The sequence below is a fragment of the Enoplosus armatus genome, chromosome 24 (genome assembly GCF_043641665.1).
Source record: "Enoplosus armatus isolate fEnoArm2 chromosome 24, fEnoArm2.hap1, whole genome shotgun sequence".
In the NCBI taxonomy this organism is placed as follows: Eukaryota; Metazoa; Chordata; class Actinopteri; order Centrarchiformes; family Enoplosidae; genus Enoplosus; species Enoplosus armatus.
In genome coordinates this window covers 6406986-6434113 of record NC_092203.1, presented here as the reverse complement: position 1 = coordinate 6434113, position 27128 = coordinate 6406986, and the positions used below count along the sequence as shown (strand labels likewise).

General features: G+C 40.9%; 1 protein-coding gene and 1 non-coding gene across 2 annotated transcripts; one reads left to right on the top strand and one right to left on the bottom strand.

Moving 5' to 3' along the window:
* Window positions 1–7148: 7148 nt before the first annotated feature.
* Window positions 7149–26632, bottom strand: atp11a (ATPase phospholipid transporting 11A). The gene is made up of 31 exons (XM_070930950.1): window positions 26618–26632; window positions 23073–23195; window positions 22780–22869; window positions 22459–22539; window positions 22214–22321; window positions 21399–21527; window positions 21052–21155; window positions 20896–20943; window positions 20700–20764; window positions 20360–20441; window positions 19424–19574; window positions 19129–19326; window positions 18936–19049; window positions 18753–18812; window positions 18496–18662; window positions 18303–18374; window positions 17781–17854; window positions 17548–17651; window positions 16563–16744; window positions 15878–16129; window positions 15591–15768; window positions 15365–15467; window positions 15056–15201; window positions 14613–14672; window positions 14400–14527; window positions 13831–13966; window positions 13079–13102; window positions 10576–10641; window positions 10308–10411; window positions 9976–10141; window positions 7149–7430 (listed from the first exon to the last, which is right to left on the bottom strand). The coding sequence occupies exons 1-31, from the start codon at window positions 26630–26632 to the stop codon at window positions 7149–7151; spliced, it is 3612 nt and encodes a 1203-aa protein (XP_070787051.1).
* Window positions 12236–12354, top strand: LOC139307014 (5S ribosomal RNA). The gene has a single exon (XR_011599571.1). It is a non-coding gene; the product is annotated as a 5S ribosomal RNA (ribosomal RNA).
* Window positions 26633–27128: the final 496 nt, after the last annotated feature.

Genomic DNA, 27128 nt, shown 5'->3' with positions numbered 1-27128 from the left:
CAGGAGATTGACGAGAGTGACAAAGACGTGACAAGACCGCAGGACAGATGGATTGATAAAGTTTCTGCACAATTTCCCTCGTGTAGAGAAGATGTAGACTGGACGTGCTAGAAAATATAAAAGAAGAAGAGGCGGAGACAGAAGGAGCTATTCACAACAGATAGTAGAAGTATATTTCAAATGTTGAAATTTTACATGTTTATGTTCACTAAACACTATCAATTCATAAGCTTCCCTGTTGGTGCGTGAGTGTGTGTGTGTGTGTGTGTATCCATCCTCAAAACATCTCCCTTTAAAAGTCAGGCCATAATAATGAGAGAGCCCTTTGTACCGACAGAAAAAAAACAATGTGTACTGAGTCATAAACAATTGGTGGCAAATAACAGCAATTTCACAGCTAATTCGTAGATTTCACGTGTGGATGCCTCCATCACCTCCCTCCATTTAATGCTGTGAATAGAGACACGCTGACATTACAACCGCGAGATGAGATTCAGTGTGTGAGTGTGTGTGTGTGTGTGTGTGTGTGTGTGTGTGTGTGTGCAAGTGGGCTAAGGTCTAATGATTTAAGCCTAGTTTGAGTGTCAGACCTACTGCTGGGCACTGAAATGTGCAGAAACACACACTCTGTTGTTACTACAGGTGTCAAAATGTCTGTAGTTGAGAGCTGACTGTTAATTGGTAATCAAATAAAATCCATACAAATCAGTTCCCTTGGATTGTTTAGATTGTCAGTTTATCCAGAGTGCATAATTATAATACAGGTCAATATTATTTAGATAGATATTCCTCCTTTTCTGTCTGTAAAGAGACACTTTAGCTCTTCCCTTCTCCTCTCTTTATTTATAATCATTCCACATGTATTTGGGTCCTACCCAGCACATTTTGTGAGTAGAGGTGAAGTACTCGAGGATCTAAGTGAACGAGGTTCGACTTCAGTGCAGGCTGAAAGTTGATGCCAAAGACAAAATAAAGAAGACCCTCCACACTGTCTTTGTTGGTGGTTTTCAATCTGCTGTCAGCCTGGACGAGAGCAGTAAGAAAGGAGCTTGTGAGGCAAAGTGGTGTGGAAAAAGGTTGAACACCAGATGGGCAGCAGCATCCTGGACGAGCTGCAGAGTAGAGGGAGAAGAGGAGGAGGCCAGTTCCCCCGTTTCCAGTCTTTGTGCTAAGCTAAGTTAGCCGACTGCTGGCTTTAGCGTCATATTTAGCGCACAGACATGAGAGTGATATCAATCTTCCTATCTAACTCTCAGTAAGAAAGCAAATTAGTGTATTTCCCATATTGTCAAACTTTTCCTTTAACCCACATCTCCCACTGGAAGAGGATTTTGCGCATTGCACTTTACAGGATTACTATTAAATTCTCATATTTTTAACAGGCACCTGTTGCTTATTGCAGCAGATATCGACTCAGTGCCTTTGATTCTGAGTTACATGCAGACATTTCTCTGCCAGTCCCATTTCTGTCTTTACCGTTTCATTTCATGATCGGGGGTGTGAATTCATCTTAATCTAACATTCTTTGTTTCAGCCCTCACAAACACACCTACCTCAAAAAAGTGTGTCATTATGTCTTACTATTGTGCTTCAAGCCATCCAACCTCGAGCAGTTCAAGATGCAGGGAGCCTAAACTGGTGGTGAAAAGGTTGTAAAGGTCTTGGTTACACCTTAAATTACACCTCCCACCTCTCTATATATTTTAGAATCTATTCTGAGTAATTCACCAGAAAAATGAAATTAAAGGTAGACATACTGCATATTTATAGTTGAAGTTTTAAGACTTGATGAAATAGTGGTAAAACATTAAGACTTTGGTCGTTCTGCTCAGTTTTAAAATTATTGAATGAGTCATTGCAATTTAGCTGCTGAAAAAAGCCATCTTGGGGAAGGTGAAAGAGGACCACAATGAAAATGCACAGCCACTTTTCACCATCTACTTTCCATATTTTTTTCCTTCTTCCCCAGATTTCACCTCTGACAGTCTTGCCCTAGATATTTCTCCATCCTTGTCAGACACACTAGCAGGTCTCATCGGCTGCCAGTTGTGGAGGAGAGGACGTGGAGATCAGCGCAGATGAGAAGTGAAAAGGATGAAGAGAATCCAATCGATCCAAAACCTCCATCCTAATCTTGTTGACGTCCTCAGATGGCGCAGACGGCTGCCCTGAAGCAACTTTGGGGAACACATTAAATCTAAAAATTGTCCTTTTTTCTTTTTTTCTTTTTTTTAACCGAGTGTCATTTTCAACACAGCTGGTAGTTTAGTTTGAGACATCACAGCATATGCGAGCACATTTTGGTTGGATGCGCTCGCTCATGAAATATCTTTGTGATTGTATTTCATCAGCAGTAAGAAACTCTTCAGGTGCGTTTGATTTGTCAACTCAGATCTTTAAAAGGCCTCAGAGAGGTCTGACACGTCAGAAATACTCTACTGCATCCCTGTGGCTGATGCATGAAGTGCAGCTACAAATAACCACTGATTAGATTTAACTATATCGTGAAAATAAAATCACATTATTTCAGGTTTTTATATTTCCACTTCTGGCTTTTATTGTCAAGCAAATGTACAGTAGTTTGCCATTGATAGCTACAGAAAGGTTGGCAAAAATCCACAAGTAAATCTTGATATGACTCTCTTAAAAACTGTATATAAAAAGACCCCAAAACTGTACATCAATTAACATAACTACACATATATATATATATACATATATATATATATATATATATATATGTATATATATACTGCATCTGGGTGTACAACGGTTTATAGATAGCCGACTGTTGGTTATGAGAAACATAGACGACTATAATACATTGTAAAAGAGAAAGATAACATTCTGTTCGAAGGCTGTCAGTTCAGGTGGTCTTGAACAGTTAGGACAAGAGTGATTGGTACAGTAAGACCTTGAATCCACCACTAATGGCTTTGAAGGTTTCTACAGCAAAGTGTCAATCAGACGAGACGGTTCAGTGCAGGGGTGTATCTGAGCTAACACCACAGAAATCTCTTTTTTTTTCAAATCTTTAAAGCTATGCATACATACATGTCCAGTGTTGTTTTGTCACAACTCAGTTTGGTTGTTTGAATACTCTTCTACATAAATAAGACACACAAATACTGTTAAAACAAATGGTAGCATGACCTCTAACATACATTAAATTATGTGGATTCCACAGTTTTCTAGCGACTCTCCAACAAACAGAGATACAGGAGGAACCTGACTATCTCTGGGACAGATTACCTCACACAGAGAAGGGGGTTATGGCAATAATGAGGATATTCTAATAATTCTCCCAGATAACTTTTAAGTGCCACAATTCGGTCAGGTTTGATTAAATAACTCCAATCATAAAGAATAAAAGCTTGTGTGTTCCTCTTTATGAGAACTTCTTAATTTTAATCTGACTTCTTGTCGGACAGTCCAGTGTTTAAACACATGTACACATTTCCAAAAACTGACTTTCGATTGTGATGGAGGGATCATACATGACATGTGAATGTAAGACTACGACAACTGTAATACTTATTCATGGCTAGTGCTCTGAGGCCACATTTGTTGCAATGGGTCATTTACATGCAAGGCAATATTTCAACTTTAGTTTGTTTGGTTTGGAAGGTAATCGCTGTGTTTTAGTTTTCAAAGGGACTACTTCTTTGGTAGAAAGTAGTTCCACTCTGCATGTCCAGATAACACTGGAGGTGAGTGAGAAAATCTGTTTCTTTCTTTTGTAATTTGGGTGAAGTGACTCTTTAATATGCAAATCAGAAACGAATTCTGTTGATTTTAACGCAGAATCCAACAGTATAAATATTAATGTTATATAAATATTAGAAAACCAGAATTTTGAGAAGCAAGTCAGAGACATTAAAATAAAGGGAAACATCCACAGAATATATATTAAAAAATCCCAGTTTGTAACATTGATCGACTGTTGATCGATCACACAGAGCTGGAGCTCTTCAAGTTTTCTATCCCATTAAAATAAAGATTAAAGACAACATCACATCAGACATCAGAGATCTTTCCAGTGAGACCTTCACTCACTCTTAATGGGGGAATTTTGCACATCATACATAATAGAAAACAGTAAAAATAACATTTCAGAGACAGATGCCCTCCTGGACATATATAAAACATTAGGAATAAAAACAATAAAAAAACATATTAAACATAAGTCATTGAGTGTTTTGGTGCAAGAAGTAATTCATTTGTTCATCAGTAGTAAGATTTCAGTGCTGTGTTTGTTCCGAATAAGTCTACTTGGAAAATAGAACCTGTGTAAAATGAATTTTTACATTCACCTTTTCACTCACTTATCCATTCTCCCAGTCATGCATCCATACATCCATCATCTGTAGTGCTTTTGTACTATTGCCTAATGTTATTAAATGTACCACAGAGCAAGCAAAGACAGTTCAGCAGAAACAGAAATTAGCACAAGGCACCTAATGTAAAGTAGCTAAAAGTATCTCTAGCAGCAACAAGGCTTTGGTTCATAGAAGTAACATTAAAAGTAGAGTATAAAACATCATTTCTACTCTCACAATGATGGACGGACGGATGGATGGAGGAATGACTGAGAAGGTGCAGAAGGGGGAGAGGATGATGATGGTAAGATGGCTGGAGGCGGCTCTCACAGAGGTAGGAAAACTTCCACATCACTTCACCAGAGGGTTAATGAGAGAGAGACAGAAGCAGAGAGACAGCTAGAAGGAAGGACAAAGATAAGTGTTGAAACAGGAAGGTGGAAGACAAAATTCAAAGACTGCACTGTGAAGGCCCTTTTCAAGGTGGGGAATCTCATTAGACTCTTGTAGCACCACCATAAGGCTTTTAAGAGCATTAGCACTGAGCTATTAGAAGCTGACCTGCAAACTAAAACACCTTAAAGAAACATTCTGTCGACGCCATTAGGTGGAAAACATCTGTCTATAGCTCATGAACTAAAAGCTACTGTCTAATAGGACAAACATGGATCACACCTTTGGTGAAAGACACAAATAGCATAAATCTATTCAGAGCTTCTGCTAATTGACAAACTCCACTCAGGGCAGTAGGGTTCAATGACTTCACATCTTGATTTCAGACCATGGATCATATGGAAAAGACCTTGGGGTGCCCATTACTATAACAGGTTTTTGGCAGAGCCGTGTGAGCCTCAATACAATACAATAATAATTTTATTATAAAAAAATATATATATAAATAAATTGGTTAAAGTATTTAATTCTCGGCACAAAAGCGAATAATCACCTTATGTAGGCCAAAAGTGAGAAAATGAAACCTTGCAGAAAGTCTACAGTAAGACATCTGAAGAAAACACTACTTTAAAATTAGAATTTAGACTGTTTTCCCTGTTTCCAAGTACAATACGTTCTCCGTATACATCATAAGAAGAGCAGAGCTTTCAGTGACTGTACACCTTCGTGTGCACGGTTGCCTTTAAAGATTTAAGTCTCATTTCAACTTTCAACTTTTTATTATGTCATACTCCACGCATAAAACCATGTTTGTATTATTGAATTTGTGTCTTTTGTTTCAGTTTTCTTGGCTGATTATGACAGAATAAAACCAAAACCTGACTGTAACAGTCAGGCTGTATGTCAAATCATTTATTTTAAGGCATCTAGTAGTTTGGGGCACTTGATAGAATCCTTTTGCTGTGTCATGATTAGCTCGATGAGATTAATTTCTAAGGTGCTCTGAGGAAAGTGACCGCAAGTAAGCTTATATGTATATATGCAACTAAAAATTAAAGCTCTCAAAGCTTGACCCCATGTTTTAAATATAATATTTAGAGAACAAGTGGGGAGCTGTGTTTTTCTACAGTCATATTTTTAAATTGGCCTAAAGATGTCTTTCTGGTGGCCACTTTCATTTGGTACAGAACCATGAGTGTGTACATTGACCTACAGATCACACACTTGACCTAGCTCTACAGTACATCTATCAGTCTACCAAAAGGATATATTGTCATATTGTCTTTCTGTTTCTTTGGTAAATAGTCTCTGTGGAGGATAACGTGGTGTTTATAAAGGTGACATTAAGGCATTAACTTCTACTGGAATCACGAAAACAATAAGCCATAAAAAAAAACTTAGATTAGTCTCTGTATATAGCGTTATAGATAAATATAAGATGAACAGTTAAAGTGCTTTAAAGACAATAAGACAGAAGGAGATCCTGTAGAGATGAATGCAACACACACACACTCATAACAGCTACCTATCAGCACACACTCTAGACTACCTACATGTGAGTATGAAAGCTTAAGTGTTGGATGTGGGTCTTTTTTTCTTTAAGTCATAATACAGAATGACTAATAAAAAGACCAACTCAGATCCACTTCTCTAACACTTAGGCTTAACGGCTCAACTACACCCCTCCTTACAATGTTGCAGGACCTGAACCCCACAGTCCTAGGGAGTATTTCGAGATAACATGTTTGCACACAAGCAACACCAGTTAGTCCTAAAGAGAAGCAGAACAGACGGACAGAGAGAGAGAGAGGGATGGTAGGAATGAAGAAAAGAAAATGTTTGGTCAGAGACAGCTCGAGCTGGCTTAAGCACTGTTACTGTCTTCATCATCAGCAGCAGCAGCAGCAGCATAATCACAACACATCATGGTTATAATTGTTTTTTAAAAAGTCATATAAATCCTAATAATCGGGGTAAAGTACACTTTTACAGCTGACGTAAAGGGCCAGTGCACGTATTTTCAGTGTGACACAATATGGTTGAAGAAGTCTGTTTGTTGTGACATCAATACACTGAGCCCTTGTTGCACGTTGTGGCGGCGAGCGAGGCCCTGTGGAGTCTCTTCCAGAGCCGACCCATCGCGCTGAGTGCCATACTTGGCTGCTGACGTGGGAACAGTTGGGAAGGTCACTTTCACTGTAATATCTTACAGGTGGATTGCGGATACTTGCTAATAGCAACATAGTCGTTGTTTGACTCCCGACACAGTAACATAAATAAATTTGTTTCAGTTACTTCTGGGAAACTTTACTTTGCAGCCCTGGCAGCAGTGACCTGGTACCAATTTATTAGAATTACTCCTTCGTGCAGCTCAACTCCAAATGGATGCCACTATCTGATATCACAATATAAGAAAGAACACCAGACAGAAATAAATTAGACTGAGGTCTCTGGCCCCGCCCCGCTGTGGGCATGTCCCTGCTTCGAGTGGCAGGAGCCATCAGCGAATCGGAGGAGGGGGGTGAAGGTGCAGTAGTCTGGCGTTCTTTGCCAGCGTGTGAACATGATTTTCTTGCTAAAGGGTTCAGACCTTCGGGGGTTCTGGGCGTTCCTTTGGTTGCCCGAGCCTCGCCGGTGGCTGCCAGCTTTGGACGGGGCGTGGAGAGACGCCAGGGGGGTGAACTCGGACAGCTGGCCCTTGTAGAGTTTATCAGCATTCTGTATGAGTGTGCAGAGGGAGAAAGAAGGAAATACAGAGATGTTACTTGGAGTACTGTAGAGGGCTGGTGGAGGAGATACATGGAGGAGATACATGGAGGAGACATTGTCATTCCAGTTGGCCAGAATTCAAACTGTGGTTACATACATTAGTGTACTTTTAGTCTAGTCTAATCTATTTTCTTAAGGTTTGGGCAAAGCCTTACTTTCAAAAACTTTGTGGCATCACTTTTAGGAAGGTCATTTCTGCTCTTGGGTTTGAAAAGACGCAGATAATGTCTTCTTCTTGATCTACTCAATACTTAGCGGATAGCTCCTACAGCAGCATCTGCATGTTGACAACATCAGTATTTGCTATAGGAAGTTATTTGTCTGGCTGCTTCCCAATAACTAAGCCAAACCCTTCAACTCTTCATGTACAGGGAGGTTATGGCTGAAATGAACTAAAGCAAAAGACAAGACACTTTCCTCTGTCAGTACCTGAACCTGGACACAGTTCTTCCTTACCAGACAATTCAATTGTTTGTATAATCTAATTAATAAAGTATTGCATTGCCTTTGATGTAATTAGCCAGTTGGAATCATAATGTCCCGTCCACTCTGTTCAGACACAAGCAATGCAACCCAAGTGAAGTACATGAAGAATATGTAAATAAATACATACTGTGACGCCATACAACACCATAAAAACAACCAAACCAAACCATCCAAAAACATGACTGATAAACATGCATGAGTGTTCAGTCCCACTGCGAGTGAAGTTGTCTGGCTGTGCAGCAATGCTGAAATGTGTCACTAGAGGGCGCCAGAGCTCCATGTAAAGAATCACCCAACAGGATACAAGTGTTTTATACAATACCTGGAGGAATTTTTGGATCATTAAACGTTAAAGACACACACTACAACCCATGTGTTAGTCAGGTACACCTCTCAAAGGTCAAACCACACACCATGGCAAAGTAAACCCCATCACTGCAGGATGTTAACATCACCCACCATTACACAGTCCAACCATTACTCACACACACACAATGGCAGGGTGTGTGTTTTACCGTGCTGAAGCCCTCTAGGTTTCTGTGACAGCTACTCCATCTATTAAGGAGTCAGAACTTTGGTAGGTCATGGCCCTCTCAAACCCTCTATCAGCCCTCACACGCTGTGGACACACACACACAAACACACACACATACATTCAAAGACAAACACTTTAAGGGTCTACCACATACACATTAAAATACACACAGTCTAACCTCAGTGTTACAAAAGAAAGAACATTTCTAAAACAAAAAGTAATGAAGGCCACACATCACACTTCACATACGCTGCATTTACAGGCAGAGGAACATCATTTGAGTGTTTTACTCTGCCTGTGTAAATCCAGATGTAGATGCACTGGCATGCAATCAGACTTCATGCAAAACTGTGGTGGGGAGAAAGTAACAGGATACAAAAAAGGAAAGTCGAGAGAAATACAGAGGGATTCTACTCAAGTTTGAGACAGGAGGAAAGGCAGAGGGTCACCTCTAGGAGGGCTGGGTTAGAAACTGATTCTGCTGGAAGTCTGAGACAGCATAAAGATGGTGGAGGGCTCGGAGGCAAGACACCGACGCTTAGTCTGCCAGAGGAGGGAGGGATAAAGGAAGAGAAGAGGAGGAGGAGGAGGAGGAAGGGAGAAACCAGGAAGTCAGAGGGAAGAATTAAAGCTTCCAAAATGCCACATGATCAATTTATGCGATTGAAATTCAAAAGCAAAAGTGCACGTTTACAGACATGAGAAGATAAAGTCTGTCTAGCTTCCAGGAGGTTGGCTATTAGCTCTCCACAACCACAGCGATAAGGACGGTTAAGGGAAAGGAGTAGTTTAGGACAATAATATAGAAATATAGAAGGTTGTCCAGGAGGTAAAAGTTCAAACCTCACTGCAAACAGTTCAGTATAATTGTTCACATTTGCTCTTCAACACTACAAATTACACAACCTCTATTACATATTCAAAAAGTATGGGTTTTACACAGCGTTTATGCAACTTCAGTGCACATTTTCTACTCATTAACAATTAATATTATGTCACAGCCGCTCGATAGCTATAGCTACTCATTGATGGCTGCATTTCTAACTCTCCATTAACAAAATATTTTGAGTGTTGGCTGAAGAAAGAATACATGAACTATCTCTATTGTGCTTTTTTGATTCAGATATGAAGGAGCACTGCACACAGACAGAGAGGAGCACACTGACTTACATCCAACAGAGCAGGGACGTAACCAAAGCCAGCATACATCTGCTGACCCACAGTCATCAGTTAGACATTTGACACAGTTAATAAACAGTGTTATACGTTTATCTTTAAAGCTTTAAACTGATTATTTAGACCACTTTCAGAAAATATGTCTTGTTCTTCACACAGTAAAAGTAGTTTGGAGGTAAATCTGCTAAACTTATTTAGGAAACACAACAAGCAGAGGGCGCTGTTGTACTTGTAACTTCTCAGTTGGTTGGTTGGTGGTAAACACAAACGTAACAGTACGTATGTGTATGCACCCACCTGTATGCGTTCAGTAGTGGTGGGCCACAGCGCTCTACAGATGACCTTCTTCAACACATCTGGCAGCAGACTGGCTGCTATTAGAAGGATAATGCTGAGCCAAGCAGGACCACTGGACAACATCTGCATAAACACATAGTACATCCTCTGGTAGTTGAGGAAGGGCCTGGAGGAGAGAAAATATTGCTTTTATTAACTTTTTAGGTGTGAGGCCAACTAATTCACTGACTCTTTCAACACTTTAATGGCATTTTACATAAAAATCATGCTGACAGCAACTCAGGAAATCCTCTCTAAAACATTATTCTAGTTCAATTTAGTTCAAAGCTTACCAGATGATTCCGCCCCACAGCAGAGAGAAGACCACAAAGAAAATCAGTGAGCCCCAGATGACAAAATGGTTGATCCAAGTCCAGTAATGAGTATCTAGAGCCAACTAGAACAGAGAGCGGAGAGATGAGAGGGGAAACCTTTGACCTGTCAAACTGCATAACTCACTTTAATGGTACCAGTGAGGCTTAATCCAGCCTCGCTCTGGTGCTTCTGTGAGAGCAGATAGTTCTTGTGTGTGTGTGTGTGTGTGTGTGTGTGTGTGAATACCTTGAATGTAACAGTGAAGACTAGCACGGTGAAGACCAGAGTCCCAAACGTCCAGTTTCCAAACATCTGCAAAGGCAAAGCGACAACAGATGCTGTTGGTGACACATTTCAAATGACAAGATTTATTTTCAGTGACACTCTTTGAATGCCGTTCATACTGCCAAAACATTAAGTACATATAGTATATGTTTTTTTGCAGCTCTTTGTGTAAATGTCATTTAACCAGATGGGAGTGAAACAGATTCCAAGCAACTACACACCTGGCATCACAGGTGACATGACTATCATCAGGTAAATGCACTCAGGTCATTTGAGGCCTGGTGTTAATACGGTACACAGAGATAAACTAAAGTGCACGTATTCAATAAGGAATCAATCAAACAAACAGATGGCAGGGTGCTCAGGCAGCAACATTCAGGTGAAGAATAGATTGTCATGACTGATGGATGGTAAACAAGTGAGACGAGGTGTTTTTAAATGACTTGAATGTTACCAGAAGAAGTGATGTGCATGTCAACCTGATAGGAAAACACTGTATATGTGCTACGTGTACAAAACAGGATGAAAGTATTCCAACTTAACCTGCGCTACAAGCTTTGTTCATTTCTGAGAAATGGCAGATGAGCGATGGAAAGATTTAAAAGGCTCTCTGCTCTTTGTGACTGAAGGCTTCAGGGTTTATGGGAAATGCGGTCTTAATTATCAACAACATTAAGTCACAATGCCACTGACAAAAGACAGATCCTATTCCTAGCAGCCATCTTTACAGTAATTATACTAAGCTTTCATATTAGCAGCTACATGGAGAATATTTCATCTTCACATTACACATGTTAATGCTACGTACTAAAGGGGACGAAAGTATTAATGCCTGTTTTCCTATAATAATCCTGACATGACACTTGTAATAACACTTAAACATACTCTTTCTTTAAAATTCATGATAGTGATGAAGATTATTTGTCAAACTCAAACTCAAAAATGTCATAACTCGGTCATTTAGACTTTCACCCTGGCTTAACTTTGCACTCTTTGGCTACTAACATGTAAGAAGCCTTCAAATATCTAACATTTTAATATTCCTTGAATGTGAAAGAATTAGAGATGTGATATAAATCAAGTAAAAAAGAAACATACAAAACATAAAGACAAGCATGAAAAGATAAAAATGAAGCTTTTCAAAGGCCACCTGAATATGTGGTGGTTGTAATGTTGATAGTGACGTATGAAAAGATGACAGTAATTAATTATAACAGACATACTTTTTAACCCCAGACTGTGTTAGTCTTGTGGTTAACAGAGTTGATTGTGTCTTCTTACATATCTTGGTCTCATTTTCTAGCAAGCTGTTATTTATTTATCGCATTTTAAAGACTAATGGAAAGAGAAAAGTCTTTCCTCAATGATGAATATCTTATTATCTTAATATATATCTTCTCTATCTTGAATGGTGAAACTTGATAATGGAGTTTCAACCAGGATCCTTCCAAAAATGTTTCACATTTCAGTGTTTTCAGCATGAACATCAACTAAGTCACTTGGTACTGCAGAACGGATTTGTTTTGTTTCCTGACTATCTGCAGTCGCTACCTGTATAGGCAGAATAACCAAACGTGAGGTTACAGCATCTTTAAAAGGGCCGCTTGTAGTCAAAACTGATGCTTACGGCCATACTACTCTGAACACGCCCGATCTCGTCCGATCTCGGAAACTAAGCATAGTCGGGCCTGGTTAGTACTTGGATGGGAGACCGCCTGGGAATACCAGGTGCTGTAAGCGTTTTCACTTCTTTTACAAACAGCAGAGGGCGCTGCGGCTTCTTCAGTGGAAACACAGCAGCTCGTCTCTGGACTTTGAATTATATAATTTGCAATTATATATAAACAATTTAACTTTTACAATAATAATCTGTTATCATTCGGTCTGGTGTTTTTCTATGCAGCTGTTCACATGCAAATATACTTAATTCACTTTTTACTTTCTGTAAACAGAAGCTTCAGATTTGCTTCCTGTTCCATCACTACCAACGTCTTCGCATCCCATTTTGACTTCAACTCTGCTATTTCGTTACAAATCAGCCTATAAATAGTCCTGATGGTTCAGAGAGTAACCGCAAATGTGACAATGTTCTTCAGCTCTAAAAGGAGAACCATCAACTGAAGGAGAATTAGATTAGATAGATTGCTAAATGTCTCAAAAGTCATGTAATTGAAGTAGAAGTGCAACTATTTTTCAAGTGGCATCTGCACACACACACAATGCACACAGTTAAGGTGTTCAATCACTACTTTAACACCTGGAGACATGAGCATGGTTCTAGCAAAAGGCCGGTCTCTACACAAAAACCTACAGCTGATGTCTACAGCAAGCACTAAGGGCAGGACATGAGATGAACGGTGAACGGATGATGGGTGGTTTGGTATCAGGCTGTGTGACGGGACGAAACAGGAAATTGGAAACTGAAACTAGGGGAGAGATGACAGAGAGACAGGGACGGGCTTACCATCTGTGTGTTGGTTGTCATTAGCTGGGAGGAGGAAAGAGAAGCAAAAAGAAAAAGCAACACAAAGGTAAGAGGAGAAGAAGAAGAAGAGGAGAAGGCCAGAAGAAGAAAATCATAATAAATGAAACAACAGTTTTGTGGCAGGAGAAGAATAAAAAAAATCCAATGCATAAAAGAAGTGAAATCAAGCAATTCAACGCAGTCCAAAAGGTTTCTGGGAGAGAAACGCTGCTTGAAAATGAAAGGAAACAAATAGAGAAACACAGAGGAAGATGGTGGAAAACCCGCCATGCTGTCGTGTCTTGGATGTGAATGGGAGAACGTCTGTCAGCTTTTAAAGTACGTATTTGTGACACAAATCAAATAAAAACTTTTTTTTGTAGAAATCACAGAAAGGTTATTCTGTCAGTTGAGGGGCTGCATATGTCCCACATATTGAATCATCACGCGCAGTACATTTGTTGTGAAAATAAACCGCTGGTGTTGCACAAGCTGGCTGAGAAAGTATGCAGCCTACAGTTTAATATCAATGTAAATGTCCAACATTCATGGGTTTCTATTACAAACTGTGCTATTCAAAATTTTGAAAAATACAAAATTGGAAAAATGGCAGTTATGTCGTCATTGAGCAGCCTGTGGATATTTTTACTTGGAAAGATGAACCATAAATCTCGTCCAAGACTAAAATGTTTTGAATAATTAATAAAATTCTCCTTGAATTAAAGGGGCGGTCATAGACACATGGATGTTACCTGTCCATTGCTGGTGAAGGTTGTGTTGTCAAACAGGAAGTAAGCACCAAAGAACATCACGATGGCATCATACACACCCAGGAGAGTCCAATATATGAAGATGGGCCACCGCAGCAAAGAGTTCTTAGCAATATCTCTGAAGACAAACACAAGATGATAGTAAACAGCATGAAAGACTCATGCTGACCAACACTGATCAATATATTAGCTGCCTTTGGGAGAACCTTAACCAGAAATGACAGCATTTTAATTTGATTTAGCATCATGAACACGTCACTGATATATAGGAACCTTATAAACATTCAGCGTGATTTTTCCAAAGAGTCTTATTCTATCACTTTCTGCCATGATGATCTAGATCTGATCTGGACCTGTTCCAGGAGGTTAAACACCAAGCTGGACTGTCGGTATTTCTTCATTTCCACAACCACATTTTTTTTAACACAAATGTAAACTTTTAATGGTTTGGGAATCTGTCTAACTGTTGTACAGGAAATTTGCAGAATAAGAAAAGAGCAGCAGGTAACAGTTACCCATCATATACAGACAGACTTTGTATCAACACTAACCTGTAGAGAGACGGGTCCTTCTTCAGGATGTCCATATTAATGTGCTGCTCTATGAGACTGTAGAGCAGAATGGGCAGCGAGGTGAAGCTGATGTTGTACAGAGTCAAGTAGGCTGTATCATACAGCGGCTGGGGAGAAGGCCAGAGAGCATTTAAGTTACTTTTTTCTTTTATTCTTTAGGATTGATTGTTTATTTTGTGTGTGTGTAGCTACCTGTTGTGAGAAGCCACAGAAGAACTGGTAGAGGAACTGGGGGAAGATGAAACAGACATTCTGGGAAAAGAAAGAAAACAAATGAGCAGTTCAGTAGTTGTAGAAGTGTTTTTTGTTTGTTTGTTTGCTGCCAATTCTTGCTGAAGCTTGCTGACATTAAAAACTGTGCAACTAAAAAAATTTATAGGTCCGGTTCCCTTTTGTTTCTAAAAATTGTTACTTATTTTACTGTAATTATTGGATTTTTAATGATGTCTCTTATGAACATTTTTAAAAATACAAAAAATACCAAAACTAGAAACTAAATAAATACTCAGTAACAAAATTGTAACAATAAAAACTACCCTGAAGAAATAAAAAATGTATATAAAGTTAAAAACAAACAAAATCCAAAACTGCTAGTCTTAAACAAACACTGTACATGAACTGAGTAGACACACTACCTTGTAGAAGAAGTATTGCACGAGTTCAGAGATGCGTATGTAGTAATAGTGTCCATGCACGAGCAGCATCTTCTTGAGGTGTTTGAACTTTGGGATGGCGTAGTCGCTGTTCCTCACTGCCTGACGACCCTCCTTACCCATGATACCTGGAGAGGAAGATAAAGGTTTGTCCAGTTTTCTCTGAATCATGGGGGGCCGTGTATAAAAATGTGTATTGTACGTCTGATGTGGATGTAAATAAAGGCTGTAAAGGTGTTTTACAGGGATGCAGCATGTTAGTTTCTGGTGCCAGATGGACTGTGTACTAACCAATGCCAACATGGGCCTCTAGGATCATGCTGACATCATTTGCTCCATCTCCAATGGCCAGCGTGATCGGGTGCTCCTTGGAGGCCTTGATCAGCTTCACAATCTAGAAATACAAGAAAGCAGAAGTGACATCATACCTGTGACTCCTTACAGCAGCTTAATGCATCAGCACAAAGCATTACTCCACTTACACATCTATATGATATGCTGTGGACAGACTTTGTACCTGTGCTTTCTGCAGCGGCGCCATTCGACAGCAGAGCACGGCACTGCAGTTACGGCAGATTTCTAGAAAGATCTCTTTGTAGTTCCCTGAGTTCGAGTCCTCCTGGGCGGGCCTCATCACCGCAGAGAGGGTGGCTCCATCGATGATCAGACCGTAGTCAGTACAGTCACCTGATAGACTGGACAAACAGAAGACCTGTCAAACGTATGTGGCTCATTCCATTTCAGCTGAAATTTTAAAAGGTTTCTACAAGGTCGGCAAGCTGGTAATCTAACACTGTCACACACCCAGAGAAGGTGTCCCTGGTCATGCCCCCGTGCTGCCTCAGGACGGTCCTGCTCAGGTCAAACAGGACATCGTGAAGGCTCTGCTCCTCTGTGCGTTTGGTGGTCAGCTCCAGGATCTGGGTGTTGCGGCGAAACAGCTTGCTGGCATAGCAGGTTGCAGCTGCCGTCTCCATCTTATCACCGGTCAGCACCCACACCTTCATACCCGCCTTGTGGAGAGACTCGATGGTGTCTGCCGCTTTTTCCTGGAGCCTGTCGAGAAGGAAAGTAGGACAACACAGACAAAGAAAGAGAGACATTTTAGTGGTCGGGAAATATTCATTAGGGGTAGGAGGAAATACCCCAGCAACAACAGAGCCATACAGTATAACAAACCATCCTCTTTCTGCACAGGATGAGTTGACTTGCAATGTCCTCTGGGTTAACAATACCTTTTAAGCCTGCACTATAATTGCTTTAGTAGCGAGTGTGTCTCGTTGAACTGCCTCTTGCCCTCACTCAGTTTACTGAGAAGTGGGGCAGCACTTGTTATGGCAGCAGCACGCACAGAATCAAGCGTTAGTGCTTAGCATTGGTTGAAGTGCAGACATTTAGATCCAAAAGCATATCATATAATAAACCAACAGCAAAGACTGGATTTCTATGTAATTAGCAGCAAAATTGTCCTTAAAAAGAGATCCTCCACCTGTCCTCCACAGCAGTGGCTCCCAGCAGGATCAGGTCTGTCTCGATGAGGTCGTAGGCCTCAGCCAGTCGTTTGTCTCGGTCTTGTAGTGCCAACTTCGCCCCGTTCAGCAGGTGGCAAATCTCCTGGTACTGCTCGGGACTCAGAGGCCGATAGGCAACACAAAGTGTCCTCAGACCCTCCTGAAGGAGAGGTGACATTCAAACAGGGTTAGACTGGTATGTCAGGGAAGAATCAATAGAAACAGGAGTCTAAACAAACAGATATTTGCTTGACTTTGGTTCTGAATGTGAGTGTGTGGTGTGTGGGCAGCAACTGCTCTGTCTATTGGAACCTCACCAGAAAAACACCCACCCATCTTTCTGTTTGCAACAAAAGCTACAATTCATCTACAGCTGCAACCACGACAAGCGAGGTCTTACTGACCTGGTTTCCACGACAGGTTCACTTCACTTTCTTTAGTTAATCTTTATGAGTTAACGTCAACCTCAGATACGTTTACTCTGTTACAATCAACCGGCATTTTGCAAATTAATGTTTTATAGTTTGTAGTGTAGTAACTGCTTTATTATGTGCACTTTGTTTTGATAAAGTGTTATGCTAGTTAGGCCCGCAGACTGCAGGACTGCAGCGATGAGATAATCAAATTAATGTTAATCAACTGCAATGTCTGACAGCTGACGGGAAAAACTGCCAAGGCCAATTTTTGAAGCCACACTGGACCCTCTGTGGAAAAATACAAAATAACTGTTTGATGGAAATAGGCCATGCTCCACTGATAGACTTCCTGTAACTATGGAAACCACTGTGGCCATGTTCTGTAACTTTGGAAACCACCGAAGTCACATAACCTTTGAAACTCTCACAAAGTGACTCATGGGAATAATGTTCTAAGAGAAAAGTACTTTCTGTAATTTTATGAATAGCAGTAGTATATATAGAATGAGATCACGCAAAAGAGTGTGTGTGTGTGTGTGTTTCTCACCACTGCGTTGTGCTCCACCCGAGCTCTGATCTGATCCACCTTGCCTGATACAACCCTGGGGAAGATGGACGAGTCTGCACCTTTACAGAACAGATAGAGCTCACCTGCTCACACACACACACACACACACACACACACAGAGGCAAAAAAGAAGAGGAGAAAGTGTGTAAGACAGAAACCACGCACATGAACCTAACCATATGCATGCATATTAACAGTTTGAAGTGTATTACCAGTGCTGGCCCTGACAATGACGCTCATCCTCCGTCTGACTGAGTCGAATGTCAAAACCTCCAGCAGCTCGAACCTGATAAGAAAACAAACAACACTGAAAAGATCCTGTAGAGAAATGATCAGCTTTATTTTAGCTGATACATCTTTAACTAAAATCTTATACAAACCTTTAGAAATCCTACTTAATGTACTCAAACATAGCTGACCATCAGTTTGAAAATGCTGAAAGTTCAGGTTTTCAGCCATCAACAAGCATCTCTGTTCATCACTGCTCTATATTTATACTCGTAGCTGGAAGGCTGCTGGTTTCAGCCGTTACTAGGTTACTCCCACTTGTTGCAGTAGTGACATAATATTACAGTAATACACATGCAGTTTAGATCAACTGCTCTAAAGTTGGTCTGAAGTATGGTCATATTCTTGTGTGTTAAATAAAAAAGAAATATACAAATGAAAAGCTTACAGGAGAATTGTTGCAGGTTTTATAGATAAACAATGTTGTTTTAAAGGGACACACTCACCTCTCAATCTCATCCTCCCTGTTCAGGACCTCCATGTGACTGTCCTTGAGTCTCAGATACGTGAAACCGAGCCTGCGGCACAGAGCAAAGCATCATTAATGGTTTCAAAAAAGAAAAAGACAGAGAAACTAAATGTCTGATTATCACTGGCATTGTGTGTATGTGTGTGAGAGTGTGTGTGTGTGTGCTCCACCTCTTCATGCCCTCCACCAGCGCCACCTCGTCTGGAGATGAGGAGATGTAGAAGGAAGTGGACTTGCCCTGGTGGATGCCGTGCTTGATCCCGTCCACTGTCTCCTCCTCCTTCACCTGCACCGTGTGGCACAAACAAAGTGCCCGGAAAAACAGCTCCTCATGCTCCTGTGGTGGACGGCCAACACAGTGTTACTCTAACACACACACACATACACACAAAAACACAAATACACTCAAAACTGAGGCTACGCTCACCTTGGCCCCGGGACCTGGAGATGTGTCAATCATGTCCATACTGGCTGCACCAGGCATCATCTAGCAACAACACAAATTAAGTACATTTAAATATGACATGTGGAGTTATATATATATAAAACATAGTGCTGTCACAATTACAACACTAGAGTGAACTATAAATAATCACAAACAGGTTGTTACCTGTCCGTTACAGATAGCATGAGGTACATAAACGTGTCCGTCCACGCAGCACTCTATGAACTCCATGTTGTTCTCTGTCAGAGTCCCCGTCTTGTCTGTAAACACATACTCCACCTGGAAAGACAGCAGGATAAATGTTCAGTATATATTCAGGCTCTATAATTCACACCTAATTTCTTGAAAGCTCTGCTACCTGTCCCAGCTCCTCGTTCAGGTCTGACGTGTTGACCACGGCTCTCTCTCCCAGCTCCTCGTCAAACATCTCATCGTCCCACATGATGAAGTAGGAGCCCAGGAACTTCTGCATCTCCACGGTGACGTACATGGAGACGGGAATGATGTAGTTGAAAAGCACCATGAAGGCCAAGAAGTCTGTGAACGCCCTGATCACCTGAGGAGGAGGAGGAAGAGGAAGAGTATAAGAAGGTAAAGAGGGGATGAAGAAATGTAAAGGATGGGAAATGAAGGGATGTAATCAACAGACTCACGATGTGTCTCTGTCTCTCTGCTTCTGTCCTGTCGTTGTACCAGGGCTCGTCTCGGTTGGAGTCGGCCTGCCAAACGTATTTCAGCGCCGTGTTGACAACAGCCTTGCTGATGAGGATGCACAGGTAGACCACCAGGTAGGCATTCATTGACCTGCAGAGGGGACAACGGGAAGGTGTGGACATGTGGGGCAACCCATTAACATGTATCTACAATGTTAACATATAATAAAATTTCAATACAAAGAAGCATAAGATTCAAACTTCCCTGCACTAATTCTCACAAAGAATTGAGACAGTAAAAATGCATACAGGTGCAAAAGAATCCACGATACAAGGAAGGTGCAATCACCCAATCTAACTATGGAGGCTGACTGACAAGCATTTAACCACATTAACACAAAAACTATCTCTGATCCACAGACAGAAACAAGGCAAACGAAAGTGCATGGACTCAGAAAGACAGTGCAGACAAGTGCCACAGGTAGAATGCAGTTTGAATTGTAACACACTGTTCTTGTCAGAAGAGATACTTGTATAAAGGGAGCAGCTGAGAGGCATTTACTCCGAGCCAAGTTCATTTTGGCAAAAGGAAGACAAATTCAATTCCAACGAGTTAATCAGGCACACACTGTTACCAAGTGTAAATGTAATCCACCTCCAGCCAGTCATATCTACAAGCCATCTGGATACAAGACGCATGTCGACGCCAGATGGGAAGAAAGTGATCCAGCCAGCGCAGTGAGCCAGAGAGACACAACGACTCTCAGCCAGTGAATAAATAAATAGATGATGGGTAAGAAATATAAATGATTATCTAAGCCAGCGTTAATTGAGAGAAAGGACTGTGAAGCGTGCATGCGGATGTCAATCAACGCTAACTGGTTCTCCTCCTCCTGTTTATCATATGTATATGAAAATGAAAGAGAGAGAACTCACTTTTCCACTGCAGATCGTTTCTGAGACTTGGACTGGTAGTTGAGAGCCATCTTGGTTTCCATGCCAGTGTAGATGGCAACCGCTAAAGGGAAGCAGAGGTTACTGTTAGTTTATTCTTGACCTTGATTTACTAGCTGTCTCCATAGCTTTCATCTGGCAGTCTTCGTCAGCGGATGGAGTTTACTCAGTTGTCATGGAGATATATGCAACTATATCCAAAAATCACGTGACCGAAGTTCACTTGATGACAACTGAGCAAACTCCATTTGCTGATGAAGACGGTGGGAAGCGGTTGAAGGCTCCGCAATATAGCATATTAGCGTATTTCAGGTGATATTACCGTAGATGTACTCAGTATTCTTGAGTGTGGCTCCTCGGAGCAGCAGGTTCTCTGATCCCAACGGCCTGCAAACAGACAACAGCTCAGTCTCCGGCTGTTTCATCACTCCTATTGTGAAGGAGTAACGAAGCCCTTATTTCAAAACTGAGCCCCTGCTCAGGGACAAATGCAAAAAATGATCATATTCCTGTGTTACCTGGCCACTGGCTCATTGTCCATGTAGACATTGATACGGCCCACGAATCTGTGAAGGATGGAAGTAACAAGAAAGAAGTGACAGAAGACATGTTTCAGACATTTACTTGGCAAAACAGTGTTTTTCCAGACGTGTGTGTATGTGTGTTGTACTGACTTGTACAGGTCCGGCTGTGGCTGTTCACACTCTATGGTCGCGTGGATGGAGTCCACCTCCTTCTCTGTGCTGTAAGCTTTGGTGTCCTGAACTGCATAGTATGTCTGGGAGGGAGGAGGGAAGTAAAATGGAGATGGAGGAATGTATGGAGGAAATAGAGAGAGTTAGACGGCTGTTTTAAAAAGTACATTTTATCTTAATACAATATACACAGAAGGAGCAGAGGGTAACATCTCACAGCTGTAAATCCTGATTATATGTCCCATGAACAAATAATGAATAATGAAAACTGGCAGCCTTAACTTGAATGACGTAAATAAAAGATATAACTGTCAGGTTGTACACACCTTGTGGCTGCTCTCTCCGTCCAGACTGGCTGTAGTAACATAGCAGGTCCCATCGTCTCGAGACGTGGAAAGAAGGATGAGATCGCAGGGAAAAGTCTCGTTTTCTTTCACGAAGACGACATCTCCAACCTGAGACAGACAGATAGCGAGGAGGCATCCTATTGTTACTAATGAAATGCACAGGGTCCTTAGTAAAACTCACGGAGACAGTTTTTAATCCATTGCCTTCATGTTACCCATTTCATTTCAAAGTGTATCTATTTATATCAATCAGATCCCATGAGAGTAATCTACACTCCAAAACAACAGGGTTAAATTTGCTCTGGTCACACACACACTAGTTTGTTAGATTTGATACATCTACTGACTTTCCAATAGTGTCTGAACAAAAAACAAACTCCTAGATGTTGTGTCTTCAAGGGTGGCATGCCTTTTATCTTGTTAGTATTGCTAACGCACTTTCTACTAATGCAGTTTGCCTAACAAGCTAACCTTCTGCTTTACCACCTGTAAACCTCTCAAGTTCAGTCAATAGTCACAAACATTTGTTCCCTCACAGGACTGTTGATCCTGAAATAGATCTTCTCTATCTGTTATATTAGCTGCAGGTTCACTCTCTGAATATATTACATAATATACATTAATGTAATAGACTTTAAAAGCTAAATTGCTCTCAAATGTAGGCCCACACACACACACGCACACACAGAGCTTAGTAGCAGCAAAATCCCCTGGCATGAGCCAATAAAACAAATGCACCAAAGCTCTGTTCATGTTAGATGGGGTGAGTGGTTTATCTGGTGGCACACACGTACCCTGAGCTTGCGACTTTGCTTGCGGACCACTTTCCCGTGCTGCACCACGTGGACAGGACACTGGTTGACGGAGTTGTCTGCTTTGTGTCTCAACCAGTCCTCATAACCCTGACAGAGGGACACAGACATGCAGATGGAGAGGGTGGGATGTAAAAGTGATGTGATGAAGTGTGTGTAGGTTTTGCTGCTGGTGTTTGATGTCAATGCCAATAAAGCAAAGTAAATTGAAAACCTCTGGGTCTCACCTGTTTAATGGAGGTGACTGTGATCACAAAGAAGAGCGGCAGTCCGCTGGTGATCGGACTGGTGGGAGTGTCGATGATCAACTGAAGTCACACACACACACACAGAAGTAAATGGCAGACATGGATTTAGGGCAGAATAATATATCAAAATGATAAACAGCTTAAGATATTGAATGACCCTTGTGGGAAAATTATATTGTTGCAGCACAAACTAATAAGTTAACAAAACAACATGGAACATCAAAACAAAAGCAAAAAGACAAGAAAATATATGTTAAAAAGTCTACAATGAATGTAAAAGTAAAGAGAAAAAGCTTTTACCTGAACCAGAAATATGATGAGAAAGTAGAAGTTGGCGACTCTCCTGAACTGCTCAAACATATTCTTCGGGATGAAGTTCCAAAACGTGTACTGGAAACATGAGACAGCACAGTCAGACAATACAGTGAGGGTCAGTGTTAGAATCCCCACCACTATTATCAGCAGCTCTCCATGTCAAATTCAGTGGGAACAAAACACGACTTAGGGTCACAATAATTTCAGGTTTCAAATAGCCCAAATAAACGACGTGAGAAAGAGTTTAAAGCTTTGTGTGTATGTGTGTTTTCACTGACTTTGGAGGAAACTATTCTGTTGTCGGGGAATCTTTGTTGTATAAAGGCCTCAGTTCCTGGAGGAGGCTCCTTGTGACCAATGTAAATGGTCCTGCTGTCCACCCAGTTCTCCTCACCAACACACTGCAGGGAGAAAAAACAAAAACAAGTTTGAGTGTGTGCTGGAGCACGTTTGTGTGTTTCATGTAATGCCAGTTTTGATTTTAAATAGTATTGTGTAGGTGATATGCAGAGTGGTTCAGTGGGTGAAGTTTGCATTGACAACGCCAAGCTCTGAGTCTATTTTCTAAATAAAACATCCAACATCTGCACAATCAAACATAATTTGTCACTTATTGGACTCCTAAATGTAACTAGGTTTTCATGGGAGATTAATAAATGTATGATGATCCTATACATTCACACATACACTATCAATACACTCCTACACTCTGATAACAGAATACTGTGTGACTCAGAAACAGATTCTCAGACGTTTACAGAGTTAAAGTGAATGAGTAATTTCTCCTCAATGAATGAGAGCTTTTGTTACCACGGATACATGGACCTGCATGTGACTCAGACTGGAATGCAGGGTAGATGCACATGCACACACACTCCCACACACACTCCCACACACACACACACACACACACACACACCCACACACACACACACACACACACACACGCAGCCTGATGAGACACCTGAAGGCTTTTGCTCTTATGACATCTCTTTGTTTTTCCTCTCATTATTTTCTATTTATCATCATCATCAGAAATATAGTACATTTTCCACCAGATATGACCGGTGATACAAGTTATTACATGTAGTGTAGAGGCCAATGGAGCTGCTGGTGCTTACTTACCCCATTCCCTGAATTTTTCCATTTCCTGCAACTGTTTAAGTATCTACACAGTCCAAAGAATGTAACCATTACCTTTTTATTTTTCTAATAAAGCATTCTTATAACTACAAAAGAAGAACTAACAGATATTAGACTGGAGAGGATATTGCTGTGGTATTCTCATACTCCAGTTAAACCCTAAACATGCAAGTAAGATCTTTGAGCTTTAAGTATTTCAGGCGGGACTGGACTTGCATTGGAAACACACACACACACACACACACACACACACACACACACACACACACACTTTACGACCAGCTGGATTTGGGAAGCGCACCCAAGTCCTGAATGTTCATGCACCCTAAAATCATCTGTGTTTCCATGAAATTGCTGCACAAGTTTTAAGTTTTAAGCACATTTCTAACATTTTGGCAAAATAAAATGTAAACAAACTGCTGCCGCTTCATGGACATATATTCAAGGGGACATGACAAGTTGATCCACATGTACCCTGTGATGTTTTAATCAGTCACACGGGTGATAGAGAGGGGAACATTGTTTTGTTGAACTTTTTTTTTTGTTGCAAGATTTCTGCTTTGTTTTTTCAAACCATTTCCACTCTAAGTACATTTTAAATTTGCACATTAAAAAACAAACAGTGGGAATGGTCAGCAACAGCTTCAGTCAAACAACAGACTAAACCCTGTCCAGAGGGCTTTCATGTCATAGCAGGCCTTCCCCATCTTTACGCACCTGGTCATTTTGAACTGTAGTAATGAGGGACAGGCCTGGGCGAGACAGCTGAACTCTAAACACATCTAATCCTCTCTTTCTGTTCCCTCTCTGTCTTTTCAGTCATGAAATATTTTCTACACACGTCCAATAGCAGCTGTCAATCACAACAAATAAACCTCACGTTAGTCGTTTAATTCATCACTACACACATATATTGCCACAGGCTAACAGGAGGTGACAGTAATCTGTGGGCTGTGAATGAGATGGAGTGTCAAGAGGCTGCATGGCCCAGTTTCTATACTCTCTCCGTCTCTCTCTCACACAGTAACCGGTTAACTCGCTGCTCTAAGATTACCTTGTTTAAGATGGAGAGCTATTTATATCCTGTGACCTCCGACTCTCTATGGGAGAGCAAGGACGGGAAATGGAAAAATTGAAAGCAAAATAAATATATATCTTCAAGACATACATGCAGTGTATCATCCCTACTTCCCTGTCTTCATGGCCCTCTTCTTTACCCTTTGAAGGCCAGTATTGACAGAAGCTGCAGAAATAGCAGCTTAGATACGTGCTGACATTCAGCGTTACTACAATCAATGTTTCCAATAAACAACCAGTTCTAAAATAAATATATAATCAAACCAACATCATATCCATCATATCCATCATACCAGAGGAGAAGGAGCATACTAACTAACTGATATCTGATTTACAGTGAAGGAGGAGATGAAACCCAGATGACACGGACAGCTTGCCAACTCTGTCGCCCACACAGTGTTATGGTTCCTCCTCTTCTCTCCCACCTGCCTGCTCCGTCTGCTTCACCCAATACATTTCTTACACACTTCCTGTTAGCTGTCTGCATGTGGAACAGAGGACGTTACACAGGAACACACAAGCACAGCAAACTGAATATATGAAGTACAGTATTTTATGTTGAAAAGTAGCGCCTAGTTTCCTGCTGGTCCTGACCACACACACACAATAAAGTGAGCAGTTCATCCAAGTGTGCTTTGATATCGAATCACCAAAGGCTACTGCGTATCATAATGTGTCACAATACAAACATGAAGTAACTCAAACATACTGTATATTATGGAGATCGTACTAGTAATTAGAGGTAGCTCACTAGACTGATAATTAGACTGCGTTACCATTTAGTTTCACTTCATTCTGTCTGAATCGCTGAATAAATGTGGCAAGAAGTGCAGCTTATATTCTTTGGTTGTAATTCTGGTGATAAAGTCAACCTGCAGTAGTGTTTCAGCTTGACTTTGCAGCATTCAGGCTGTCCCATCTTATTTCAGGTGCTGAATTGTGTGTCAGTGGCCAACTATTTTAATAATAAAATAATCATTCAAGTCATTTATCAAAGCAGAAATGCTGGTTCCAATTTCTCAAATGTGAGGATTTGCTGCTTTTCTCCATTTTATGTCATTGTATATTTATTATCTTTGGCATTTGGTTTGACAAAACAAGACATTTGTCGACGTCATCTTGGAAAATGTGACTTTCACCATCATAAGGAAACTTAAAATGGGCATTTTTCACTATTTTCTGACATTTTATAGAATTTAAAATTGTTGATTGACCATGATGTAATCAGTTTTGTGCCCTGCAGTATATACATGTTGCCCTTTGTCTTGCCTGATAAAGACCAGGTAGGATGGAAACTTTGCCAAGTCTGGTCCAATAAAGTTTGTGAGCTATGACCTGATGTGTGGCCACTCTCTACCATTTCCTTTTATGTGCAGTATACATGCAAAAACAGGTAGAGATAAACTGCACTGGGTGTTGGAACAAATCACTACTACACTACAATCATATAAAATAAAATGAATGAAAATGATGATTATTAGAATCAGTGTTGTTCAGATACAGTGAATGGAAACAGATGGAACTGATCCAGAATCAGTGGGCCTCCTCTCTTACTGTCATCTCTTCCAGTTTGCCCATAATGCAGTGTTATTGGTTTTCTCACCTCTTTCCTCTCCATCTCTCACCACAACCTGTATGGCCTCTAAGTAGACAATCTCTCCTATCGATTATGTTTAGCTTTCATCTGGATTCAAGCTTTTTACATGAAAGCCTGTCTGCATTTAATCCAATAAAAAAGCATCTTCACAAAATAAAGCTGGGCTTATAAAATAAAACTGCCCTGTATTAGCTCGGGCCTTTAGCCTTTGGATGTAACTGGAGACTTTGGGCTATTCTGGACCTTGATAATCACTTTTCGCAGCGTTTCATGTTACAGGACGCGGCAGGTTTCAGGGGTGTATTTATAGTTGGAAGGGAAACATTTGTGGTCAGGAGAGAGGGATGGAGAGAGCTCGCAGGCTTTGTTTCTGTCTGTCTCACTCAGCACGCACATCCACTTTCCTCAAAGCCACGTTAGTAGAAAGCGTAGGGAGCCTTTCAGGGATCACACACACACACACACACACACACACACACACACACACACACACACACACACACAGTCAGGCAAACAC

Bases quoted from the DNA above. Each gene is read 5' to 3' on its own strand.
- atp11a (XM_070930950.1), bottom strand. The intron at 19,050-19,128 runs GTAGCAGAGCTT...CTGTCTTTCCAG, and splicing joins TGAACGAGGAGCTGGGACAG to GTGGAGTATGTGTTTACAGA. The intron at 17,652-17,780 runs GTAATACACTTC...GTGTGTGAGCAG, and splicing joins CATTGTCAGGGCCAGCACTG to GTGAGCTCTATCTGTTCTGT.